General features: G+C 31.9%; 2 protein-coding genes across 4 annotated transcripts; both read left to right on the top strand.

Moving 5' to 3' along the window:
- Positions 1–9,739: 9,739 nt before the first annotated feature.
- On the top strand, positions 9,740–10,624 carry LOC137827909 (22.0 kDa class IV heat shock protein). The gene has a single exon (XM_068634284.1). The coding sequence runs from the start codon at positions 9,833–9,835 to the stop codon at positions 10,409–10,411; it is 579 nt and encodes a 192-aa protein (XP_068490385.1). The 5' UTR covers positions 9,740–9,832; the 3' UTR covers positions 10,412–10,624.
- Positions 10,625–10,983: 359 nt separating this feature from the next.
- On the top strand, positions 10,984–17,000 carry LOC137827908 (CLP protease regulatory subunit CLPX3, mitochondrial-like). Of its 3 annotated transcripts, none has more exons than XM_068634282.1 (14): positions 10,984–11,485; positions 11,577–11,674; positions 11,817–11,896; positions 12,213–12,263; positions 12,799–12,873; positions 12,954–13,031; positions 13,590–13,646; positions 14,080–14,150; positions 14,259–14,358; positions 14,587–14,691; positions 15,418–15,480; positions 16,173–16,295; positions 16,393–16,545; positions 16,722–17,000. In XM_068634282.1, the coding sequence occupies exons 1-14, from the start codon at positions 11,097–11,099 to the stop codon at positions 16,794–16,796; spliced, it is 1,518 nt and encodes a 505-aa protein (XP_068490383.1). In that variant the 5' UTR covers positions 10,984–11,096; the 3' UTR covers positions 16,797–17,000. The 3 variants fall into 3 exon arrangements, 2 of the variants coding, with proteins under 2 accessions (XP_068490383.1, XP_068490384.1); XR_011083795.1 differs by having other exon boundaries at positions 10,990–11,485; positions 16,393–16,622; XM_068634283.1 differs by having other exon boundaries at positions 11,326–11,485; positions 11,582–11,674.
- The last annotated feature ends 6,773 nt before the right edge of the window (positions 17,001–23,773 follow it).

Below are 23,773 nucleotides of genomic sequence, written 5' to 3'. Positions count from 1 at the left end.
AATAAAACTACTATACACACACAATAAATATCTAAATGTATATTTATATCAAAATTAATATTAATAATATGAATATAATATTGATAATATGAATATAATATTAATAATATGAATATTAATACTAATAATATTAATAATAATATGAATATTAATACTAATAATATTAATAATAATATTAATAAATATTAATAATATGAATAATATTAATAAATATTAATAATATGAATATAATGTTAATAATAATATTAATTATAATATTAATAAATATTAATAATATGAATAATATTAATAAATATTAATAATATAAATATAATTTATTTTATTATTATTATTATTATTAATAATTATATTAATATGTATAAATTATATTAATATGTATAAATTATATTAATATGCATAAATTATATTAATATGCATAAATTATATTAATATGCATAAATTATATTAATATGTATAAGTATAATAAAAATGATAATATGACCAAAGAACTTGTCTGGTCTAGTGGTCAATATTTCCCCTGGTTCCTAGAAAGACTTGGGTCGAATCCTGTTTGGTTGCAGTTTGCTCGCCCCCGATTCGCGATGTACTGCTCTCTGAACAGCTTAGACAATTGCGCGAACGACGTTATATGGCCATTAGGGAGGCTGATGAACCAATCCATCATCGTTCCCACCAGAGTGCTCATGAACAACTTGCATTGTACAGCGTCAGAACCCCCAACCAACATCATCTGCGTATGGAAGGTCGTGAGGTGAGCCTTTCGGTCCTCTACACCCGTGAAGGTGGCTTTAGGCCCCACGAACGTGGCTGGTATCACGGCGTCCACGATCGCCTGCGAAAATGGCATTGGGAATTCCCTGGGTGGTGTCGTGGGTTCTTGATCTTCCATCTCACACTCCCTCCCTTGATTCCCTCCCTTGATTCCGTTGCAAGGTGAGGCTTTCGCCTCCATTCGGTGCAACGGATCCTTGCCTCGTATATTTTCATCTTTCTTGATCTTTCTTGTTCTTGTGAATGGGACAACATTTTAGATCGTGCACCACGGTGGGCGCCAAATGTTCCTGCCGGTTGACTCGTTTATCTTCGTGCGCCTACGATAATCACACGCCTAATTGCCTTTGACTTCGTTCGTGCCTTCTCTCTTGGTCAAACACCTGAAAATGCAAAGACAAAAGACGTCCTAGAGGTCATTTGCACTCCAATGCTCAAGTCAATATAGGGCTAGGAAACACCAATGTGAGCTGTAAAAAGCTCTATGTGTATCTGTATGTTCTGTGTAAAAACTGTTACGAATGAATCGCGTGTACCTTATTAGGTTTGATACTACCCTTTATATACTCTAGGGTTTCCGCTAACCACAATTAGGGTTACTGAGGGTGTGCCTTAGCGCCGCTATCACCCACCCTTAGGGCAGTCTAGCGTGTAAGGCTCCCTTATTGGAGTGCAACCTCTGACGGGATGACCACCTGGGTACCAACTTGTGCACCTAATCTCTGGGGTCATCCGTACTAGGAGCGCCCTAGCTGTTCACGTGTCATGCATGCAGTTTACCCCTGGAACATGACCCTTATCGGTCGTATCTCTTCTAGAGACTCTTTACTTGTGCTACACCTGAGCGCGTCCTCCACATCACATGCATGGACCCCTCGTGATCTAGGCTTCTCCCTAACTAATAACTGGTGTGTGGTATGGGATCCACCTCTCGTGACCCAGCTCTGCTGTTTGAGTCACCAAATTCCGATCTCTCATTGCCCTCACTATATTGTCGAGGACACATCAGCACATCCTGGTGATCGATGTCTAACCACCCTCTGGTACCTTGGTGCACATGCCTTGCGAAACACTGACCCATGCCGTGCGTGAAACCCACCTTACGTGGAACCACCATTACTTGTGGTCAAACGACCGAGGACTGGTCGGTAAAAAAAATGTTTTTGTGTGGAGTTAGTCCAAGTTAAAGAAAATTTTCATAAAAAGTTATTACACGGAAAGGGTTAGGCTGATGAGTGAAAAAAAATATTGTTGGATAAAATTTTATTGATTTGAGTAAACTTGGCAGACACTTAAATAATTTTTAAAAAAAATTAAAAATCAATTTCAAATTTTATTAAAACCTGATTACCATTTGAAGAACCTGTTATAAGCAAAATTCAGAATGCATTAATCCTTATTATCAAAATTTATACTCAAGAATGCAGTCAATTTTCTAAATTAAGTTCAAAAATCGAAATGCATGTAATTCAAAATCCATATATGTAATTGTAATAGTAATAGTAATTTTAAGTCTTATATATTGCTCTTCCAGAATTTATAAAGCATAGTATAATTCCAATTGAGTTAAAAATCAAAATCCACTATATACTTGTAATTATAATTACAATCGGAAACCTTTCTATAATGAAAATCCAAAATCTAGTAAATATTTTCAATTGAGTTAAAAGATTCAAATACATTAATCTAACTATTATCAAGCGTGAGAATATTATTTATCACACCAGTCACTTGAATTTCAAGCAATTCCACTTGCAACTCTATCACATAAGCTTTTTCCTCTCCTTTGATTTTGCAGCACATTCCCTATTGGCAAGAATCCTGCTAAACACAAAAATTTCACTTATAATCAGTCTAAGAACATCAATCCCACACCCAAGAAACATACTTCTCATGTGCAAATCATCAACTAATTCTTTTATTTAAATATTACTTCATCAAAAAAATACAGAAAACTATGTATACACCATGTATTTTACTTTTCTGTTTCAGCTAGGTTTTAATCTTTTTCTGTTTCAGCTAGGTTTTAATCTTTTTCTTATATATACACCATGTATTTTACTCTCTAATATACAAGTGAATAAAAGTTTTTTTTATATTTATTTTTCTCTACAATTAGGGTTCATCAAAACCTCTCTTTCTTCATTTACGTACGTTACATTAAAGCATCACATCAGACAAGGAATATTCATCTTCATTTACTGTAATATATGGAACAAACAAGGGACATGACTGTTAATTTAAGAACATTTTTCTCTCCATACATTATATGTTAATTTTCAATGTCACGAATTCAGTTAGACAGTTTAAAACAGGACTTACTAGGGTGCCAAGAATGCAATGAATGAGACAGTCTTACTATAGACAAGAAGAAAGCAGACAACATAAGTTAAAGATCAATATAAAAAAAATATTTAAAAAAAAAAATCAGCAGGAAAATTTGTAAGTTACTGTTATTAGATGCATTTCTACATTCATGATCATATGATGAAAACTAAAAACCTTATGCCTACTTATTCTTCTTTTTGTTAATTACTTTTGCTCCTGAAACAATACTTATATTTTAAATTTATTATTCTAATAATAATTGAAATACGCAAAAGGTGAAGGGACTCCAACAACTTGAACAAATCCTAGGGATACAATGAAGTTGAATAGTATAGTAATATCATAATTTCAAAATTAAAAAAATACAAAATGATAAAAAATACCTTGTGCCAACAACAATGAAATTGACTAAAGGAACCTTTTAACCGAGATTTGAAGCAGTGATAAAATATTTGGGACAACTAACTTAAATATAGAAATGCATATTTTTCGTAGGGTATATAAAATTAGAAACCTTGTTACACCACGTTATATAGAAGTTCTTTGTCCAAATGTGTCAAGTGCAGCCGTGTGTAGTTGTTGTTTGTTAATTGAAGACTCTGTCCATTTTCCACATTTGCAAAGAGAGAGAATGGGAAGTGAAGTGCTAGATTGTGAATCAGTACTCATAGAGAGTGATAGAATCTTCACACTACCATTATTCCCACCACTTTCATTGTTGCTTTTTGAGTGAGGTGGTTGGTTCCTCACCATTCATTGGATAACCCTATAGAGTTACTATTGCTTGTACTAGTACTGTCCCAAATTTTCTAATCACATGTTGACTACTGTGTAGCTTGTGTAGAAGATAGAAGTTTGTATTTTATCCACATTTCAAGTCTAGCACGCTTCACCTAAAGGGATGTGTTAAGATAGGTCACATGCACAGAGCTAATCAAACATTTTACTTCTAATCCTTACACGTCATTCTCTGTCTACAATGAATAACAAAGATATCAACAAAGATATCTATGACTACAAGTTTCTCAAGTAACCCTAATTAACTAAAATCTGGTTGAGTGACTATACTTTTGCAAACAAAGTATCTAAAGAGTTAAACAACTACTAATTCATAAGTACCATAACATAGTTAAAATTTTGACCACAAGATAGGGTCACCTGTACTAACAACAAACAAATAAAAGGTACACCAGGTCTTTGTACCATTTTCAGCTTATCAATTAACTCACGCATGCATGTTTCACAACTAGCACTTAAACCCGACATAATTGCATTGCACACGGAGAATGTTACCTTTGTCAATTAACAAAAGGCAAATTAGAAAGTTAAGGTCATTTTTTAGGATATTAAACCTTGAAGCTACTGCATTATACTTAACTAGTTATGTCACAATCATCGTCCTGGCAGGAAAATCTAAAATTAAAAGAAACTGTGATTCACAATCAAAACATTATACTAGTCACCGTATGCTAAAGGGCTGACCACTATTCCCACCAAAACAGAATTTGCTTCAGTTGCTAGCTAAAACAACACCACAATAATTTTCCAGTTTTTAATTAATGTGCAAGTTATGATCCTTTTAATAACAGATCATAATTCGGCACGACTTCATACGCACAAATCGTCTCAATTAGACACGACTCTACCATGTCATACTAAAGTCGTGCTAACTTGGCACGACTTCTGCCATGTCATAATTTTTTTATTTTATTGTTTATATATTGGGTAGTAAGTTATGTAATGTTAAAAATTAATTTGATACATAATTTTCTAAGAGTGTTAGTTTTAATAAACAAAGAATTGGATAATCGTGTATGGATCATGTTAATGTTAATATCTTTGAAGTCATTGACTTGAATGGGAATGAATTTTATTTGAGTCAATTCACATTACAAGAAAACAGCCATTTTGCGTGGGCCAAAAACGGATGCAAAATTGAAAAAACAGACGCAAAACGGACGCAACATGCAAAATCTGGGTGGACGCACATACGGCGACTCATAATTATCAGATTTTGCGGATTTTTCCGTATGTAATTTACAAAAAATTATTAATATTATTATTTTTCTGTATGTAATTTACAAAAAATTATTAATATTATTATTAGTATTATTATTAGTATTATTATTAGTATTATTATTAGTATTATTATTAATATTATTATTAATATTATTATTAATATTATTATTAATATTATTATAAATATTATTATTAATATTATTATTAATATTATTATTAATAATAATATTATTAATATTATTATTAACATTATTATTAACATTATTATTAACATTATTATTATTATTAACATTATTATTATTATTAATATTATTATTAACATTATTATTATTATTAACATTATTATTAACATCATTATTACATTATTATTAATAATATTATTAATATTATTATTAACATGATTATTAACATTATTATTAACATGATTATTAATATTATTATTAATATTATTATTAATATCATTATTAACATGATTATTAACATTATTATTAACATGATTATTAATATCATTATTAACATTATTATTAATATTATTACTAACATTATTATTAATATTATTATTAACATTATTATTAATATTATTATTAACATTATTATTAATATTATTATTAATATTATAATTAATATTATTATACATATTATCATATTATTAATATTATTAATAATTTTAGTATTAATATTAATATTATTAATATTATATTCATATTATTAATATTATATTCATATTATTAAAATTAATATTGTTAATATTATTAATATTGTTAATAATAATAAGTATAATTAAAATCATAATAATACTAAAGAATTTGCTTGGTGTAGTGGTTAAATCTAACTTATAATCCCTTCTAACTTATAATCCAAAATCTAATAATCAACTATATTCCATGATTCTAAGTTAATTCTATAACTATCACGAAATGACTCATATTTCTCAAATTGCTTATGATACTCTCTTTCAGCCTTTACAATGCACTTCTTAGTTCAACTCTTACCTTGACAATGGACTAGGGTTATTAACTTGTTCCTGCTGGGGAGATGGGACCTAGAGAACTATTGAAGTTTTCGTCTTCTTCCCTCGGTCGGGCAGGTTGTTGGGTGCTTGACTGGGGTACTCCTCGTCTTCGTGCTTCTCCCTCGGCTCTCGCTATTAGGCGAACATTGGAAAACTATATTAATACACTTATAAAGAATATTGCATATGTGTCATCTCGTTACTTACAACTTACTACATTATTATGTGCTTCCGTTGGAAAACATTAATTTCTTTTAGAGATCGTACTCAGTAACTATAACAATGACATTTCTAGAGCATGTAGTCAACTTTGAAACACTTTGGATATTGTATTAATTTAAGAATTAAGAATAAGTTACTTACTCACGCACTTAGTCTTAATATGTTTGTATCATATACATTTTCGCTAATTCTTTAAGATGATTTTATGCTTCATTTATGAGAAATAACATCTTTAAAATTATAATGGATATCAAAACAAAAATCCTAGTTTATTCAGCCATCGCACACATATAACATTTAAATTTATTTAAGTTACTAATTAAAAGTTTTATTTAACTTTTTTTTCTTAAACCAAATAAAACATTTTAAAAAAAAAAATTATTCTCTATTTTTAAATACATTCATTACCATTTGCACTAATTAACTACTTCATCTTGAATTTATATTCTTAAATTTATATATATTTTATATAATATTTATAAAATTTAAATACGCATTTTTTTTTTACTTTTTTTTTACTATTTTTTAATTAATTATTATTTTTCTACATGTTTTCAAATCTTTATAAACTTTTTAAGATAACTTCATTTAAATAATTTCAAAATTAAACACTTCCTCAATTTAATAAATTTAATTTAACTAATTTATATCATAATTTTAAAAAAAATATTTATGACAATATATAAATAAAATAAATTTATAATAAATAATTTTTAAAATAATAAAATATTTTATATAACATTTAAATAATTTAAATAGATCTTTTCTTTTACTAAATTAATTTTAAATCAAACACTTAATTAATTTAATAATTTTAATTTAACTAATTTATATTAAAATTTGATAAATTAAATAATTTATTATAATATTAAAGAAATAATTTTAAAATAAATACAATAAAGAATTAAATATTAAAATATTTGTTATACATTAAATAAATTTAAATTAATAATTTTTAAATCCTAAAATATAAACATGTGTGGGCTTTGCATGGGTTGTGACGGACGCATATGCGTGGGCCGTGGCCAACGCAAATCCGACGCATATGCGTGGGACGCAGCCGACGCATGCCGACGCATATACGTGGGCTTGGGCCGACGCAAACTAGACTGTTTTACAAAAAAAAATTAAATCCATAAGTGCGTCCGTTTTGCGTCCATTGCCATTTTTGCATGAATTTCTCGCCATTTTGGCCGAAGATAGTAGCGTCTGAAAATGGTCAACGCAGAAATTTGAAAGATATTTGGTTGTTTTCTTGTAATGTCAACACAATATTTTCTAACATAATGTTAATTATGATGATGCACATGTTTGTCCTCTTGCTAACAACTTTAGATATAAAAGTTGCATAAGGGTTAAAGGGAAGTTAGCTAGTTATATACATATGGAATGTTAAATTTTTAACCAAACACCCTTTAGATCCTGATTCTGAAAAAAAAAAAAAATCAAAGAGGAATGTTCTTAAAAAATTGAGTGTTTAATTTATATGGAATTAAGTCTTAATTAAAATGTTGTAAAATTTCTTAAATGTCAATTTGTTTGTTTGAGTAACTACAAAATCGTTTCAAATATTAGCTTAATCAAATTATTGAATGGTATTATAAGAAAAATTAATTGTGTAACTAAACCCTTCAATTTTAATTAAATCTTAACCATTTGAAAATCAAAACTAAAATAAAAAGTAAAAGAAATACTAAAATAAATAAGTCGTTCTAAGCTAAGATGACTTTGTCTTTGTTAAAGTAGCTAAGTCTTCACACTACTTCTATATTGTTGAAGTCGTTGATGAATTCCAGAATTTGTTTTTGGCTTGAACATAATAACTAATATTCATCATGTCTTGTCTTAACTTAGCAACACTTGATTTAGATGTGAGGACAAGATATTTTTAATATATAAATAATTCGAGTTGGATAAATTTGAGGACATAAATACTCACTACAAATTCGATCGGTCTTCAAATAACTAAACTATAATAATGAATAAATAATAAAATTAATCAACCGTATTTTAGGACTTAACTTCCTTATTTCAATTTTATGTTCTTGAAATTATCTATATCATACCATGTATTGTTTAATTTAAAATGTACTTGGGAATTATGTATTATTTATTTAAATAAAAGAAATTATAAGTCTAAAAAAATAATAGAGACAAGGTGGAAGCTATGTTGCACAAACACTGACACCGATACGACATGGACACGAATACGAAGATACGTATAATATCTAAAATGTAGGACACATGGACACAGATCTATATATTATATAATTATGAAATATATAAATTGACAATAAAGATTTATGTTCACAAGTATGTTATTATTTTTTGGAGCAGAAAGATGTTTTCTGGTTCAAAAATATTTGTTTCTTAATTTTATAATCATAATAAAAATTTATACAATAAATTTGAGTTTTTAGAAAATTAATGTATTTTTTCTTTTTAAAATTGTGTTAGAACCGTACTAGAATTGTCAGAAATCCAACAAATACTTTTTGAATTGGACACTTCACGGATCCATGTCATACGAGTGTCGGTGTCCGATATAAGTATCTAACACCGACATACCATTTAAGAGAAGTGTCTGAGCTTCCTAGAGTGGAAGTAACTTAGTGTTTAAGTATGAATTAGTATTATACATCATTTAGAAATGTACAAGTTCAACGAATGAGAAAAATAAAAAAGTTATAACCTTTCCTATTTTGTCTAGAGCTTTGAGAAACAAAAATGAACTACGCTTAGTGGGTATGGTTGGAATGAAAATATATGAAATAAAATTAGTTTTGAAAAAAAGTGCAAGATTTGTTTTTTTATTTTATTTTTTTATAAAAATATATTTCGAATTCCAAAATTTACACGAATTCTAAAATTAAAAAAACTATTTTTTAGATTAAAAATACATTCAAACTTTATTGTTTAGAAAGTATTTCTAGATACATTTCAAATTTCAAATTTTAAAATTCAAAATATAATTTTATATTTCAAATTTTAGTATTTCTAATTTTAGAGTTTAAAACCTATAAAATACATTCTGAACATGCAGTTGCAGAAAGAAAATGCCTCATGTATATTTTGGTGAAGCCCAACATAGTGCAAAAAATGCTAAAAAAAGTTACTGTGCACTGAAAGTATCTGGTATTGTTACGTTAACAAAATAACACATGAATTCTCTAGAACATGGTGGAGAGTTCATGCATCCTCCTTTCAAACACCAAATATATTCCAAATTATGGTAGAACTTTCTAAATCTCTCTTCGCTAAAACATTTCCATTTCACTCTGTGCCATCCATATGGTATGGATTCTTCAAGAACCTTCCTAACTTTTGGCCACATTTGTCTCTCTACATGCTATATATACGTGTGCACTTGTGTCATAGGTCATCACATGGTTGAAGACACAAAATTGCAGTAGCAAAGTCCAACAAGTTTCTACTATTAACCATCATTGTCTGCTTCTAGCCCCCTTATTAATACTGGAAATGAGGCTACAACAACTCATTTTGTTCCTGTTGTTGCTCTTGGTCACCAAAGCAAACGGGTCTCTACTACCATTCATAGATCCTCCCAGAGGCGTTTTGGCTGAGCTCTTGTCGGATCGCTTCCCAGACCCGTTTCATGTGCTGGAACAAATTCCATTTGGGGTTGAGAAAGATGAACAATCGATGGTCATGTCACCTGCTAGAGTGGACTGGAAGGAGACCCCAGAGGGGCATGTAATGATGCTGGATGTGCCGGGGATGAAGAGAGAAGAGATAAAGATAGAAGTGGAAGAGAATAGGGTGCTGAGAGTGAGTGGTGAAAGGAAGAGAGAGGAGGAGAAGAAAGGGGATCACTGGCACAGAGTGGAGAGGTCCTATGGCAAGTTCTGGAGGCAGTTCAGGTTGCCACAAAATGTGGACTTGGACAGTGTGAAGGCTAAGCTGGAGAATGGGGTGCTCACTTTGACTCTTGACAAGTTGTCACCTGAAAAGATCAAAGGTCCCAGGGTGGTTAGCATTGCAGGGGAGGATCAGCAGCAAGCCAAGCTGAGCACAGATGGGGCCAAGCAGGAGCTCTGAATCAGTTGGTGCTGAATGATCATGTCACTCCTTCTCTGGTTCACTAGATCATCTCTGATTATAGCAAAATGGTTTGCAAGTCTGTGTGTTAAATTGTGAATAAAAGGGTTCCACCAACAAATTTGGTGGTGGAATGTGTTAGTTCTTCATCTTTGCTTATGATAATGAGTGTGTCCAATCTAATACTAATCTATCAGGACTTTTCTCACTGTATATCTTCACTTCTATTTTCTTATGGACCCTCTAAGCTTATATACTAATATTTCAAGATACTTACTAGTAATGTGTATACTGCGTCATATTAACACTAATCATAATCTTAAAATGAATATATCAAGTTATTTGGAAAAATTGTGTTTGTAATACTTAAATATATATTTTTATTTTCACTTTTACCATAAATATGTAAATAATTAAATTTAAATAATAGATATTTAAAAAAAAAACAGCAAATAGATAAATATTTTTTTAATCTGACAATTGAAAGAAAAATAAAACTGATGAAATATATAATTATACGCCGTTTTCTTTCTTTATTATTATTTTTATTATTAAAATAGTAAACGCGTAGATAAATGGGATTAATAAAGGAAGAGATACCGGAGGTGTGTTTCTTATCCTATTAGCTTCGTAACCGAGCCAATCTCCGTTGATCTTAATCCCAACCGAAGGAAGAGGCTTCTCTATGTCTCGAATCTTCTCTGCATGGAACAAGAAGAAGCTGCATCTCAATTTCTTACCCAGTTTTTTCTCTTCTTGGCACAGCACCAGCACTGGGCTTTTACGGCCCACAATTCTCAGACTCTACTGTAGCAGCAATGGGGAGCCACCACAGGACTGGCCTCAGGACGCTGCCGTGCCTTCGCAAACTCCTTTCAGTGTTAATTTTGTTCGGGCCTCCTCTGGGCCCCGCCAAGAGAACACTGGGTGGCTCGGAGGCTCCAATTTGGGTAGGGATTTTCCAACTCCCAAGGAAATCTGCAAGGGTCTCGATAAATTTGTTATTGGGCAACACAGGGCCAAGAAGGTGCTCTCTGTAGCGGTTTATAATCACTACAAGAGAATATTCAACGGGTTTGTTTCTTTGTTCTTTCGCTTTCGTAGTTTATTCTTTTGTTGCGGAAATTGTTTGTTTTCTATGACTGAATGTTGGTTTTATCACTAGGTCAGGGGAGGATGCGGGAATCTCCGAAGGATTGGATGATGACGATAATGTGGAGCTGGAAAAGAGTAATGTTCTCTTGATGGGTCCAACTGGTTCAGGTGTATTATATTTTTACGTTCATTACAAACTAATTTTATTTATTCACTGAGAATTATTAATGCAATATGTTGTTTGTGCTTTTCTTGCTAGTTTCTGAAATTACTTCATGTCTGCTATGCTAATCAAATTTCGATCAAATAGGGAAGACATTACTTGCGAAAACACTGGCTCGTTTTGTGAATGTTCCCTTTGTCATTGCTGATGCAACTACACTAACGCAGGCAAGTATGTTTTCTTTGTGGAGGTCGTGTTAGAGTTTGGCTGAGTAATGTTGGGCAGGATTGAGTTAAATGATAATAATGTATCCAGATTTTTGTGCCTGATATGTGAATTTTCGAGGTATTGATTTATGGAGTGAAAATATATTGTGCTAATTGGAATACAAGTTTTACTTCTAGAATGTGGATATTCAGATGGTATTATTTAATGTATCATCTATTTCTGATTTGTTTCCATGGTTGATTCATGGTGGTTTCTTTGTCCTTGGACAAAATTTTTGGCGTACTGATCTGAGAGGGGCAATTTTCTAATTTGCAGGCCGGTTATGTTGGAGAAGACGTTGAATCAATATTGTATAAACTACTTGCGGTATGTAAATTATTCTGTATAAGTATGATGTTGTTTGAACAAATTATCAATTCTTTGAACAAAGTGAAATGAACAAGTTTTTCTTGTTCTTCAAAAATCTCCACCTTCTGTCCTAATTTTACATAGCATTTACAAACATATATAAAAAAATTCCACATTTGTTGAAAAGCTTTACCTTGCTTCCCATATTTTTTTCTGGGCTGATTTATGGGCCAATGTTCCCAAGGTTTGGTGCCTCTCATTGTTTCTAGCAGATAATTTTTGTGTAGACGTCAGGAAGCTAGTAATAGTTTGGGTTAAGCTCCTCATCAATTGTGGCTCTTTTTATGTTGCTATACAGATGCATTAAGCACACTTTGTTTTGGTCATAAATACTGCTATGTTCGTATTACAGTTGCTTTCATTTCAATCTATGTGATTGTTGGAATACTTTTCTTATGAAGCTGTAGATATAATTTTAGGTTTTCAGAAGATATCTTGTGTTTTTAGTTCTACTTTCCATCTCTTCATTATGAATTTGGTTTTTCCCATATAGGCAGCAGAGTTCAATGTTCAAGCAGCAAAACAAGGGATTGTTTACATTGATGAAGTGGACAAGATAACTAAAAAGGTTCTTTTCTAATTTAATTGGACAAGTTCATAAATGGCCTTCCACTATAGCTTTAAATTTTTAACTGTTATATATTACAGGCTGAGAGCTTGAATATTAGCCGAGATGTTTCTGGTGAGGGTGTTCAGCAGGCATTATTAAAAATGCTGGAAGGAACTGTAAGTAAAATAATTCCAAAATGTAGTTGTTAATAATTGGTTTCCTTCTTTGTAAATGAAGTGCTAAGTGAACTCATTGAGTTCTATGTACTTGTCTCTAATTTAATAATAACCCTTAAATGATGACCATAAGAAGGTAGTATCTTTTATATTCTGCGCCTAAAGTTTTCAAATTGATAAGTAATTTCCTTGCTTAGGTTATCTCAGTAATTCCATTTTGATCTTTTATTCCTTCATTTATGCAAGGTTTTTTTAACATATCACCGATGCATTAGTGGTATTGTCCAACATACAACCCAAAACAGTATATTCTTTTGCTTGCTGAGATCTTAGTTTTGAGATTCAAAGAACTGTTTATGGGGACTATTCATTTGGAGGATGCTGGCTTTTGTTATTAATTAAGGAAAGTTGTATTGTAGAGCTTTATGACGATAATGCTGCAATGATAATATTAATTGTTTGTACTGAAGGTTTCTGAAAAAATATATTAGTTGCGGGCTGGTTAGTGCCATTCTAATAGATAGTAACCTGAACTTGGAATGCTTTCTTGTTGTCTAGATAGTAAACGTCCCCGAGAAAGGAGCAAGGAAGCATCCACGGGGTGATAACATACAGGTATGTTCTCTTGGAAAGTGTAACATCTGTCATTTGTTTCTTGTTTGTTCTTTGATATGATATGATTTATGAAATTTCTTGCCCGGTATTATCTTGGGGCTTTCTTTGAACCTGAACACTTCAGAATTATGTATTTATGTTTAGAATTATCATTTTTAAAGACCTTACCATCACCTAATTAACATAAGAGCACTAATGCTAGATACATCAGACAGAGGCTATACGTGGTTGGAGGATAATTAGGAGGATGAAAATGTAAGATGGATTAATTCTCTAGGAAGCCTTTTTTCTCCCTAGCAAGTATTCGTCAAAATTTTGTAAATATTAGTTAGCTTCCATGATCGCCTATTCTCCGAGTGCAATATGCATATGGTTCTAAAATCATTTAGTCATTAATTTGCATAACTTTCCACTCATGTTTTATGATATGTAGATTGACACGAAGAACATTCTCTTTATATGTGGTGGAGCATTTGTTGATCTTGAAAAAACCATTTCCGAGAGGTAATATTTTCTTTTTTGTCTGGAAAGAATATTTGTTCACAGATGTTCTGCACATGTCTTGGTTTTTGGTAGACTTCTCATCTAATTTTGATTTTTGAAAACAAGCAGACGGCAAGATTCTTCAATTGGTTTTGGAGCACCAATCCGTGCCAATATGAGAACTAGTGGAGTTACATATGCTGCAGTAACATCAACTTTACTTGAGTCGGTGAGAATTGATTATGGTTATCTGACTGAATTTTTTTATTCACTTTCCTGTAAAACTAGATAGGTATATACTTCGATCAATTCAAGCTAATATAAATCTTGCACTTTAGCTATTCTGTTGTGCACTTTCCATAGTTCTACAGCAGTAGAGAAAAATACAGAAGTTAAAGAATAATATTGTTGTAACAACCTTCCAAATGCATCTAAAAGTAGCATCAGTAATTTTCAGGTGGAAAGTGCTGATCTTATTGCATATGGTCTCATCCCAGAGTTTATAGGACGGTTTCCAATCTTAATTAGCTTGTCAGCTCTAACTGAAGACCAACTTATGCAGGTATTATAAGCATTGTTCAAATCTTAGTTGTTATTGTAGCTTTTCCTGCTTTCACTAGCAGTATAGTGCAGTAAGTTCTAACTCTGCTTGTTGCGTTATTATGATCATTCTATTTGCTCACTCATTATTGATGCAGGTACACGCATATATGCAAGGCTGATAAACCTTATGGTCTTTTTAAGCCTTCCAGAGGCATTTAATTTCTACGTATCTCCTACTGTATATAAGGATTCTTTTTATATTATGTTCTCTTAGAAAAGCTAGATGATAATATGGCCATTTCTTTTGGATTTAATGAATGACTATATGGCCATCTGACACGTGCAAGCTCTTGGTTCATGTTAGTTTATAGTTTGCAAAAGGAACACAAAATTAGGATAAGGATATACAGCAGTCTAGAATTGATATGGAACTTAAGGGTTAAGGTCTCCTCATGTGTATAAAAGTAGCACAAGAGATTCTTTCCAGTGGACTTAGAAATTATCATCTATATTTTACTTTTAATTGAATAAAAAGAAGTGTGTGATTGGCATTGAGAAATCTGATGTTTCTCTTGATATGCTGCTTGCATAGGTGTATGTTAGTTTAAAATTCTAACTTTTTTATCTTGTGAAATATTTAATTTTAAGTTAAAATGTTAAAACTCACAAGCCTATTTTTAGTTTAGAATAAATTTCTTTTGCATGGATATCTGGACATACAACTACTGAAATGTTGATTTTACAGGTTCTCACAGAACCAAAAAATGCTCTTGCTAAGCAGTACAAGAAGTTATTTGACATGAATAATGTAAGAAGTTTTCCCTTACTGCTCTCTCTCAAATACACATTTTTGTTGTTGTGAGAGTTACTTTGTGTGAGTGTATGTGGTGTAAAAACTCAAGCAGTTATTGATATCTCTGGATCATCCCAACCAACTAAATTTGGGTATTTAAAGAAGACAAATTATTCAAACTTTAATTTGGTTGATTGAAGGGAAATTGACTAGTATATGGTATCGAAGTTTATGTGAAATTTAAATCTATCATGTAGGGTCCTGTCGGATCACCCACAAATATCTAATTTCATACTCTAGAACTCCAGTCTTTCGCATGAAGGAGTTTGTTGGAAATTCTATATCAATTAGAGATAAAATTAAATTACTGTATTTAAGTAAAGGTAAACCTCACCTTACAATCCAGTCAGTTTTGTGAGACTGAGTTGGTTTAAAACCCACTTCCTAATAGTGAGAACAGATTAGAGGTCTTCTTGAAACCCTCTTGAGTGATCTAATTTTTTATGGTTTTTGATAGAATTTGGTGGTGTTATGTGCTAGGTCAAACCTGATCTGCTTCAGAATCATTCAAGCAACTCCCTTCTATCCTTTCACCAATTTGAGTTGTATGAGTTTTTATTATACTTGTTATGAATGTGCAAGCGAGTAATGGGGAGTGTGGGCAGTTAGAGGTAAACCTGTCTGAAAACTTTATCTCTAAACTTCAGGTAAAGCTACACTTCACAGAGAAAGCTCTGAGATTGATTGCAAAGAAAGCGATGGGCAAAAATACAGGTGCCAGGGGTTTAAGAGCCCTACTGGAAATCATTTTAACGGAAGCTATGTTTGAGGTGATGTCTTATATTTTAAAATATATTGCTCTCTTCAATTATCTAAGATTGGTCTCTTGGATCTTTAACTAATACATTGAATGCGTGCATGCACCAGATTCCAGATGTTAAAGCTGGAAATGAATTGATTGATGCGGTTGTTGTTGATGAGGAGTCAGTAGGATCCGTAAATTCCCCTGGCTGTGGCGGAAAAATTCTTTGTGGAGATGGTGCTTTAGATCTGTACCTAGCTAAGATGGAGGGTTCAGTGGTATGACATTGCATCTGAATTTATTTTTTCGTGCTTGCTGCCTGTCCAAGTTGCCTTGTGAACTCCCTGCTTATAGAGTATATTTTTCATACAGATGTTTTCATTTATTTGCAGCACTGATGAGCTGTGATAATGTTTGTAAGTGATTTTGACCCAATTTTCTTCATGTATTGTAGGTTAACCATGACGTAGCTGAACCAGACTTACAAGAGGGGGAATCAGAGATTTCATCAAGAGCTATGAGCATGTGATATTATACTTACCCAAAGGTGTATGCATTATTATTGTTATTGTTATCTGTAAAAATTGTTCATAATTTCATGTAATTATCCTTTGTATAACGCTGTAGCTTCTGTTTTAATCTCATTGAGTAGGAAGAATATAGAAAAATGAAGGATATAGGTTGCTAATTTAGGCAGCACGCCATCCAAAATTTTAAATTATTTTGATGAAAATCCATTGAGTCTATTTTCTCATGCTCTCTTTCTAACATTTTCTTATTGCTTAAAATCTGTCTCGCTGATTTGGAAATGAAATTCACTGTATTCGCATTAATTTAATCTAAATAAATAGGAAAACATGTTGGAAAAAATGTTAGAGAACACTGTTATCAATTATCGAAAAATTAATACCTGAATACACCAAACTGATTACATTATACGATTTCGTTGCCCCCTCAAACTCATTATTTTGACGAGAGTTAAATTATTGTTGTATCACACGAAAAGTTGACGTATTGATACAAATGCGAAAAATCTAACCAAATGGGTCAATGGATTGATTATGAAAGGTTTAGTTATTTGTATATGCGAAGATTTGATCAGGGTAGGACTGAAGTTGGGGACATCATACAAATTGATTCTAACAAAAAAAATATCCGAAGGTGATTTTTTATCATTTACTTTACATTAGGAGCTTAACATGTTTTCTATTTGGATGACAGTGCGAATTTTATATTTTCTATAACAATTGTACCACACATTTCAGTTGATAATTTATTCGATGATGTAGATTAACTTCCTCGTGTTAGGCCCATATATGCTATAAAGATACTTCTCGTTTCTAGGATGTTGCAAGTGTTCAACATGCATAGAAGGAAAAATAACTTGGTTATTATCCATAAGAGGCTTTTACGCTTCGTTTAGTATAACATAAGGGGCAATTGCTTCCTGCACCATTTCAATGCACCCAATTTTAGTGGAAAAATATTCTAAACTCTCTTTTGTGAAATATGTTTCCGGATTTCCTGGAATGAATTTTTTTATCCGAAATGGGATTTTAACTTTTTTTTTAAACATAATAATCTCTTTCGGATCTATTTTTCTGGAATATATTATTTTTAATTTTGAAATTTTATTCAAAAATTTAAAACTGTGTTGGGTGCAGGTTTAAAAATATTGGGTGTAAGAAAGCTTGAGTGGTTTGGTTGAAGAAATGTGTGGAAAAAGAGAAGAAAAAAGAGGGGCTTAACAAATGTATCCAAAGCAACACAATACGTTATCTAGATAAAATGAAAGAGATTATAGTATTTTTATGACCGTACGACCCCACTCTGTTGCATCAAACTGTTACAGTAATGATTCTTGCTAAAAAAACACGTAATTATATTGTATAGAGACACCAATAAAAGAAGCTAGAAGCTGATAATGACCGAAAAAGAAAAATAAAATTGTATCGAATAAATTCCTTCAAATTTTGAGAGAAAGTTTATAAGGCTAAATTTCTTTTAACCCTCAAAAGTATATAATACTTTTTTGTTTAATCTATAAAAGTATTGAAATTCAAAATTAGTCACTTCAAGCAGAATGTGTCTGTCACTTTAGGTCTTAAATGGATAAAGGTTAAGTTAATTTTGTTGATGTTTCACCTCATCCTCCACCATTGTTGTGAATTTTAATTACTAGTACCTTGGAATTTTTTTAATATTTTATATATAAATATAAATATAAATATTAATATTAAAATTAATAAATATTTTTTTATATAAAAATTATAAAATTGAGTAAATGAAATTAAATATAGCGCATTAATCATTGATCATAAGTTTACCTACTTTTACATAATAAAAAATTTAATATAATATAACATAAATTTGGAAATATAATATAACATAAATTTGGAATGTTAGTAGTTCAAAAATTAATTATAAATAAGTAAAAATAAATGAATAATTTTTTATCATAATAAATACATTACAATATAATAATTTGAACAAATACATTATATAAATAATTATTTAATATTATGTTTTTATACATATTTACGGTGTAAATGAAGTCTTTTTCACCAACTTCATGCTGTAAGTTAATCTGAAAAATCTCTCAGAAAAATTATTGAAAATTAAAATAGTAATTCATTATATTATACTAAGTACAATCATATTCAGAAAAATTATTATAATTAAAAAAGTAATTCATTATATTATATTAAGTACAATCATATTGTAAAAAAAAAATCATATTAAATTATGAAATTACCTTTTGTTATATAAATTAAATTAAAATGTAATATAATACAAATAAAATATGATGAAATATAAACACAATGAAACTATTTATATAAATAACTAAAGATCTTAAAAATCATACAACAATAATAAACATATATGTATCATCAGGTTTCTAAAAAAAACAACAACCAACTTAATACTTCAATGACTAATTAATAATAAACAATATATAAAGAATAAAATGAATATAAGCATTCTATAATATTAACGCAAAATATATAAAATAAAAAATATGATTAAAGATTTTATGACTTTAATATACTGACAATTGTTATAGCGTTAAACATATGTAATAATGCCAACATATTTTAAATATATCAGATAATGAAATAAAATTGTAATAATTTATGTATTATGTATTCACATTGCAAGAAATGCATGAACAAATAGAATATGAATACTACTAAACATAAACATATAATCAACATAAATATAAAGAACACTTAACTGTCCAGGTTTTCAAAAAAAGTCAAAGCACAAAAATAAATATGTTTGATCTTTCGTAAGCACTGATAACTATTATCCTAAGAGAATAATAAAAGAAATTATTCAGGATAGTTTAAACTTTGAATTGAAGTAAGTAACGAAACCTTTATATGAGAAGAAGGATTTCTGGTATCACAGATAATCTTGTCTCCTTCACGAAAAGAATGAAGACGACAAAAATTCTTCCACCCTTTGCCAAATTTAATGCGTCTTTCAACACCTTGCATTCCACCTCCATTAGTAGACCATGCAGTAACCTTATTGAATCTTCCTTGTCAAATATATTGTGAAAATGGAGCAGGAAGATCCTACAACAACATCGAAATAATAAGTAAAAAGAAATATTACAGTAAATGAAGATGAATATTCCTTGTCTGATGTGATGCTTTAATGTAGCGTACGTAATCACACGTAATCGTAATGAAGAAAGAGAGGTTTTGATGAACCCTAATTGTAGAGAAAAATAAATATAAAAGAAACTTTTATTCACTTGTATATTAGAGAGTAAAATACATGGTGTATATATAAGAAAAAGATTAAGACCTAGCTGAAACAGAAAAGGGAAAGTTGGGTCAAACAAACAAAACCCAATAATTTAAAATAGAAAATTAAATATATTAACACCCCCTTCAAGCTGGGGAGTAGATATTTGTCAGGCCCAGCTTGGATTTGAGAGTAGAGAATTGTGCGGAAGCAAGGGGCTTGGTGAATATGTCAGCAACTTGCATTGCAGAAGTAATGGGTAGTAGTTTGAGGAGACCAGAGTTAAGTTTTTCACGAACTAGGTGACAATAAATTTCGATATGCTTGGTTCGTTCATGAAAAACTTGATTGGAAGCTATTTGAAGGGCAGATTTGTTGTCACAGTACAGGGTTGCAGGCTGGGAGAGAGGAAGATGTAAATCCTGAAGGAGGTAAGACAACCATTGTAACTCACATGTGGTGGTGGCAAGGGCTCTATACTCGGCTTCAGAGGAGCTGCGGGAGATAGTTGACTGCTTCTTTGATTTCCATGATATTTGGGAGTCTCCTAAGTAGATGGAATATCCAGTGACAGATTTGCGTGTGGTAGGACATGTTGCCCAGTCAGAGTCACTAAAACCACAAAGGTGAAGTGAACTAGTGTGAGAAAAATATAGTCCTTCACCAGGGGTGCCCTTGAGGTAACGCAAAAGACGTGAGACAGCTTGCTGATGATGAGTTGTGGGTGCAGATATGAATTGGCTTAAATTGTGGACAGCGAAGGCGATGTCTGGTCGCGTGTTGGTTAAGTAAATTAGACGTCCAAGGAGTCTTTTGTATTGAGAAGTGGCATCAGCATCGAGAGGTGAGCCTTGGTCGGGAGAGAGACGGGAGGTGTGAGTCATAGGAGTGGCCACAGGTGCAGAGTCAAGCATGTCAGTTTCTTGAAGGAGATCAAGAGTATACTTGCGTTGACTTAAATGAAGACCAGTACTGTTGCGAGCAATTTCCAGTCCCAAAAAGTAAGTGACATTACCTAAATTTTTTATCTTGAAGTGATGGTGAAGGGATGCAGTAATTGTATTCATTTCCTCCGTGTCATCACCAGTTAAGAGCAAGTCATCAACATAAACAAGAATAACAGTGAGTTTATCATTATTATATTTAAGAAAAAGAGAGTGATCAGCAACAGAAATAGAGTAATTATTTGATAAAAGAAAAGTAGAAAGTTTGGCGTACCATTGGCGACCAGCTTGACGAAGGCCATACAAAGACCGTTGAAGCTTGCAAACATGCTGGGGAGAAGGAAGAGAGAGGCCAGGTGGGGGGGTCATGTATATCTCTTCATGGAGATCACCATGAAGAAATGCATTATTGACATCAAGTTGTTTTAAAATCCAATTTTTGGTAGTGACAATAGCAAGCAGAAGGCGGAGGGTAGTGAGTTTAGCAACAGGTGCAAAAGTGTCTAAGAAATCAAGTCCTTCAAGTTGGGTAAACCCTTTGGCAACAACTCTAGCTTTGTGGCGCTCAACAGTGCCATCAGAATGGTATTTGATTTTATATACCCATTTACAACCAATAGTTTTCTTTCCTGGAGGGAGAGGGGTAAGTTGCCAAGTACTGTTAGCAGCAAGAGCTTGAAGCTCATCTTGCATGGCAGATTGCCAAGAAGCATGTTTGGAGGCTTCGTTATATGTCCGAGGTTCAGGATGAGAATTGATAGAGGAAATAACATTTCTAAAATTGGAAGATAAGGAATTGCAAGACAAGTAATTATGAATAGGATATCTACTACTTACAGTGTTGGTTGCTGTGTGGAAATCTGCAAGATAGGCAGGTTGTCGGTGAGGACGAGCTGATCTTCTTGGAAATTGGGGTGAGATGCTTCCTAGAGATGCAGGCGGTGATAATTCTGATGGAGGTGCAATGTTGGATGCAGGAGCAGAGGCACTATTTGTTGGAAGATCATAGGATAATGAGGCTGGTGGAGGAACAATATTGGGTGCAGGAGTAGAGGCACATGGCTCGACAGGAGGTGCAGTATCAGAAAAAAAAATCAAAAGCAGAATTATATGCATTAGAAATAGGGAGAGATAAAGTGTTAGGGTCCTTAGGCAATCCACTGTCCAATTTATATGGAAAGTGGTTTTCATGAAAGATTACATGTCTTGATATCTCTATGCTATGAAACTTTAAATTTAAGATAATATAACCTTTTGTATTTTGCGGGAAGCCAAGAAAAATATCTTTGATAGATCTATCATCTAATTTTTTCCTATGTGCAGTAATGGTACTAGCATAACAGAGACAACCAAACACTTTTAGAAAGGAAATGTCATATGGTTTTCCAAACAACTTTTCATGAGGAGTGATGTTATCAAGTAATGGAGTAGGAATAACATTTATTAAGAAAACATCATGATTTACAGCAAATTCCCAAAAAATAGGAGGAAGATTTGCTTGAAAAAGTAAAGCCCGGGTTACATTTAGTATGTGTTGATGTTTACGTTCTACAATGCCATTTTGTTGTGGTGTTTCAACACAAGATTTTTGATGTATAATTCCCTTTGAAGCATAAAAATTTGACATAGCAAACTCAACACCATTGTCAGTACGAATCATTTTGATATTAGTTTTGAAATGATTTTGAACGAAAACAGTGAAGTTAATGATGTGTTGACGCACTTCAGATTGGTTATGCAGCAGAATAACCCAAGTATAACACGAGTAATCATCAACAATAGTCAAGAAATAACGAAAACCTTGCATAGAAATTATGGAACATGGTCCCCAAATATCAAAGTGTACAAGATCAAAAATAGCAGAGGTAACAGTATTACTTAAAGTGAAAGGAAGTTTTCTCTGTTTTGCACGACTACAAGTGTCACATACATGATGAGTATCAACAGTAATAAAAGAGTATTGTTTGCTTAAGACATGCAATCTTTCATGCGAAGGGTGCCCTAGTCTATAATGCTATAGTGTTTTGTCTGTGATATTACAATTAATAAAAGGAGCAAAACAATGCGGTTTAGAATGACTAGAAGCAGGCAAGCTAGTGACAAGGTACAAGCCAGCGATGGCTTTAACCGTACCAATCCTCTCTTGAGTGAGATTGTCTTGTATAATGCAGTGGGTTGAAGTGAAAGTTAAAGTGCATTTAAGTTGGTGTGTGAGTTTAGAAACAAATATTAAGTTTAATTGAAAATGAGGCACGTATAACACATCAGACAAATAAAACTGATCAGAAAAACGTACTAAACTAGAATATGTGGCATAAACAGTTTGGCCATTTGGAAGACTAATTAAAACATGTTTAATTTTAGTATAAGTAGTAAAAACGTTCAAATTGTGACAAACATGATCAGTGGCACTAGAATCAATAATCCAAGATTCTTTTATAGAAGATAGTGAAGAGAGAAACTTACCTGTTGAAGAATGCTCAGTATTGGGGATTTCATCCGTAGAGATGGTGCCGACTTGATTAATTTGAGTGTGAGGGGCAGGATCCTCAAGGTTTTGCTGACGCAAAATGTTGGTAAGGAATTGGCAATGTTGTGATGTAAGTTGAATCCCCTTTACATCCTGTTCTTTAGGAAAAAGCTCAGAAAAAGTGTCAGTAGTAATCATATTATTGGCTTGGGATGTCCAATTGGTGAATTTGTAGTCAGGAGGGAACCCATGCTTTTTATAACAGGTGTCAACAGTGTGGCCAAGACGATTACAAAAGGTGCAGACTTTTCTAGTAAAAGAAAACTTTGAGGTTTT

The sequence above is a fragment of the Phaseolus vulgaris genome, chromosome 7 (assembly GCF_000499845.2).
Source record: "Phaseolus vulgaris cultivar G19833 chromosome 7, P. vulgaris v2.0, whole genome shotgun sequence".
Lineage (NCBI taxonomy): Eukaryota > Viridiplantae > Streptophyta > Magnoliopsida > Fabales > Fabaceae > Phaseolus > Phaseolus vulgaris.
Note: the sequence above shows the minus strand (reverse complement) of the source record. Positions and strands in the feature narration are given on the sequence as shown.

Excerpts from the sequence above, each read along its gene's own strand:
- LOC137827908 (XM_068634282.1), top strand. The coding sequence starts at position 11,097 with ATGTCTCGAATCTTCTCTGCATGGAACAAGAAGAAGCTGCATCTCAAT. Across the intron at positions 12,874-12,953 it reads TGGACAAGATAACTAAAAAG|GCTGAGAGCTTGAATATTAG; the intron begins GTTCTTTTCTAA and ends TATATATTACAG. Across the intron at positions 14,151-14,258 it reads GAAAAAACCATTTCCGAGAG|ACGGCAAGATTCTTCAATTG; the intron begins GTAATATTTTCT and ends GAAAACAAGCAG.
- LOC137827909 (XM_068634284.1), top strand. The coding sequence starts at position 9,833 with ATGAGGCTACAACAACTCATTTTGTTCCTGTTGTTGCTCTTGGTCACC.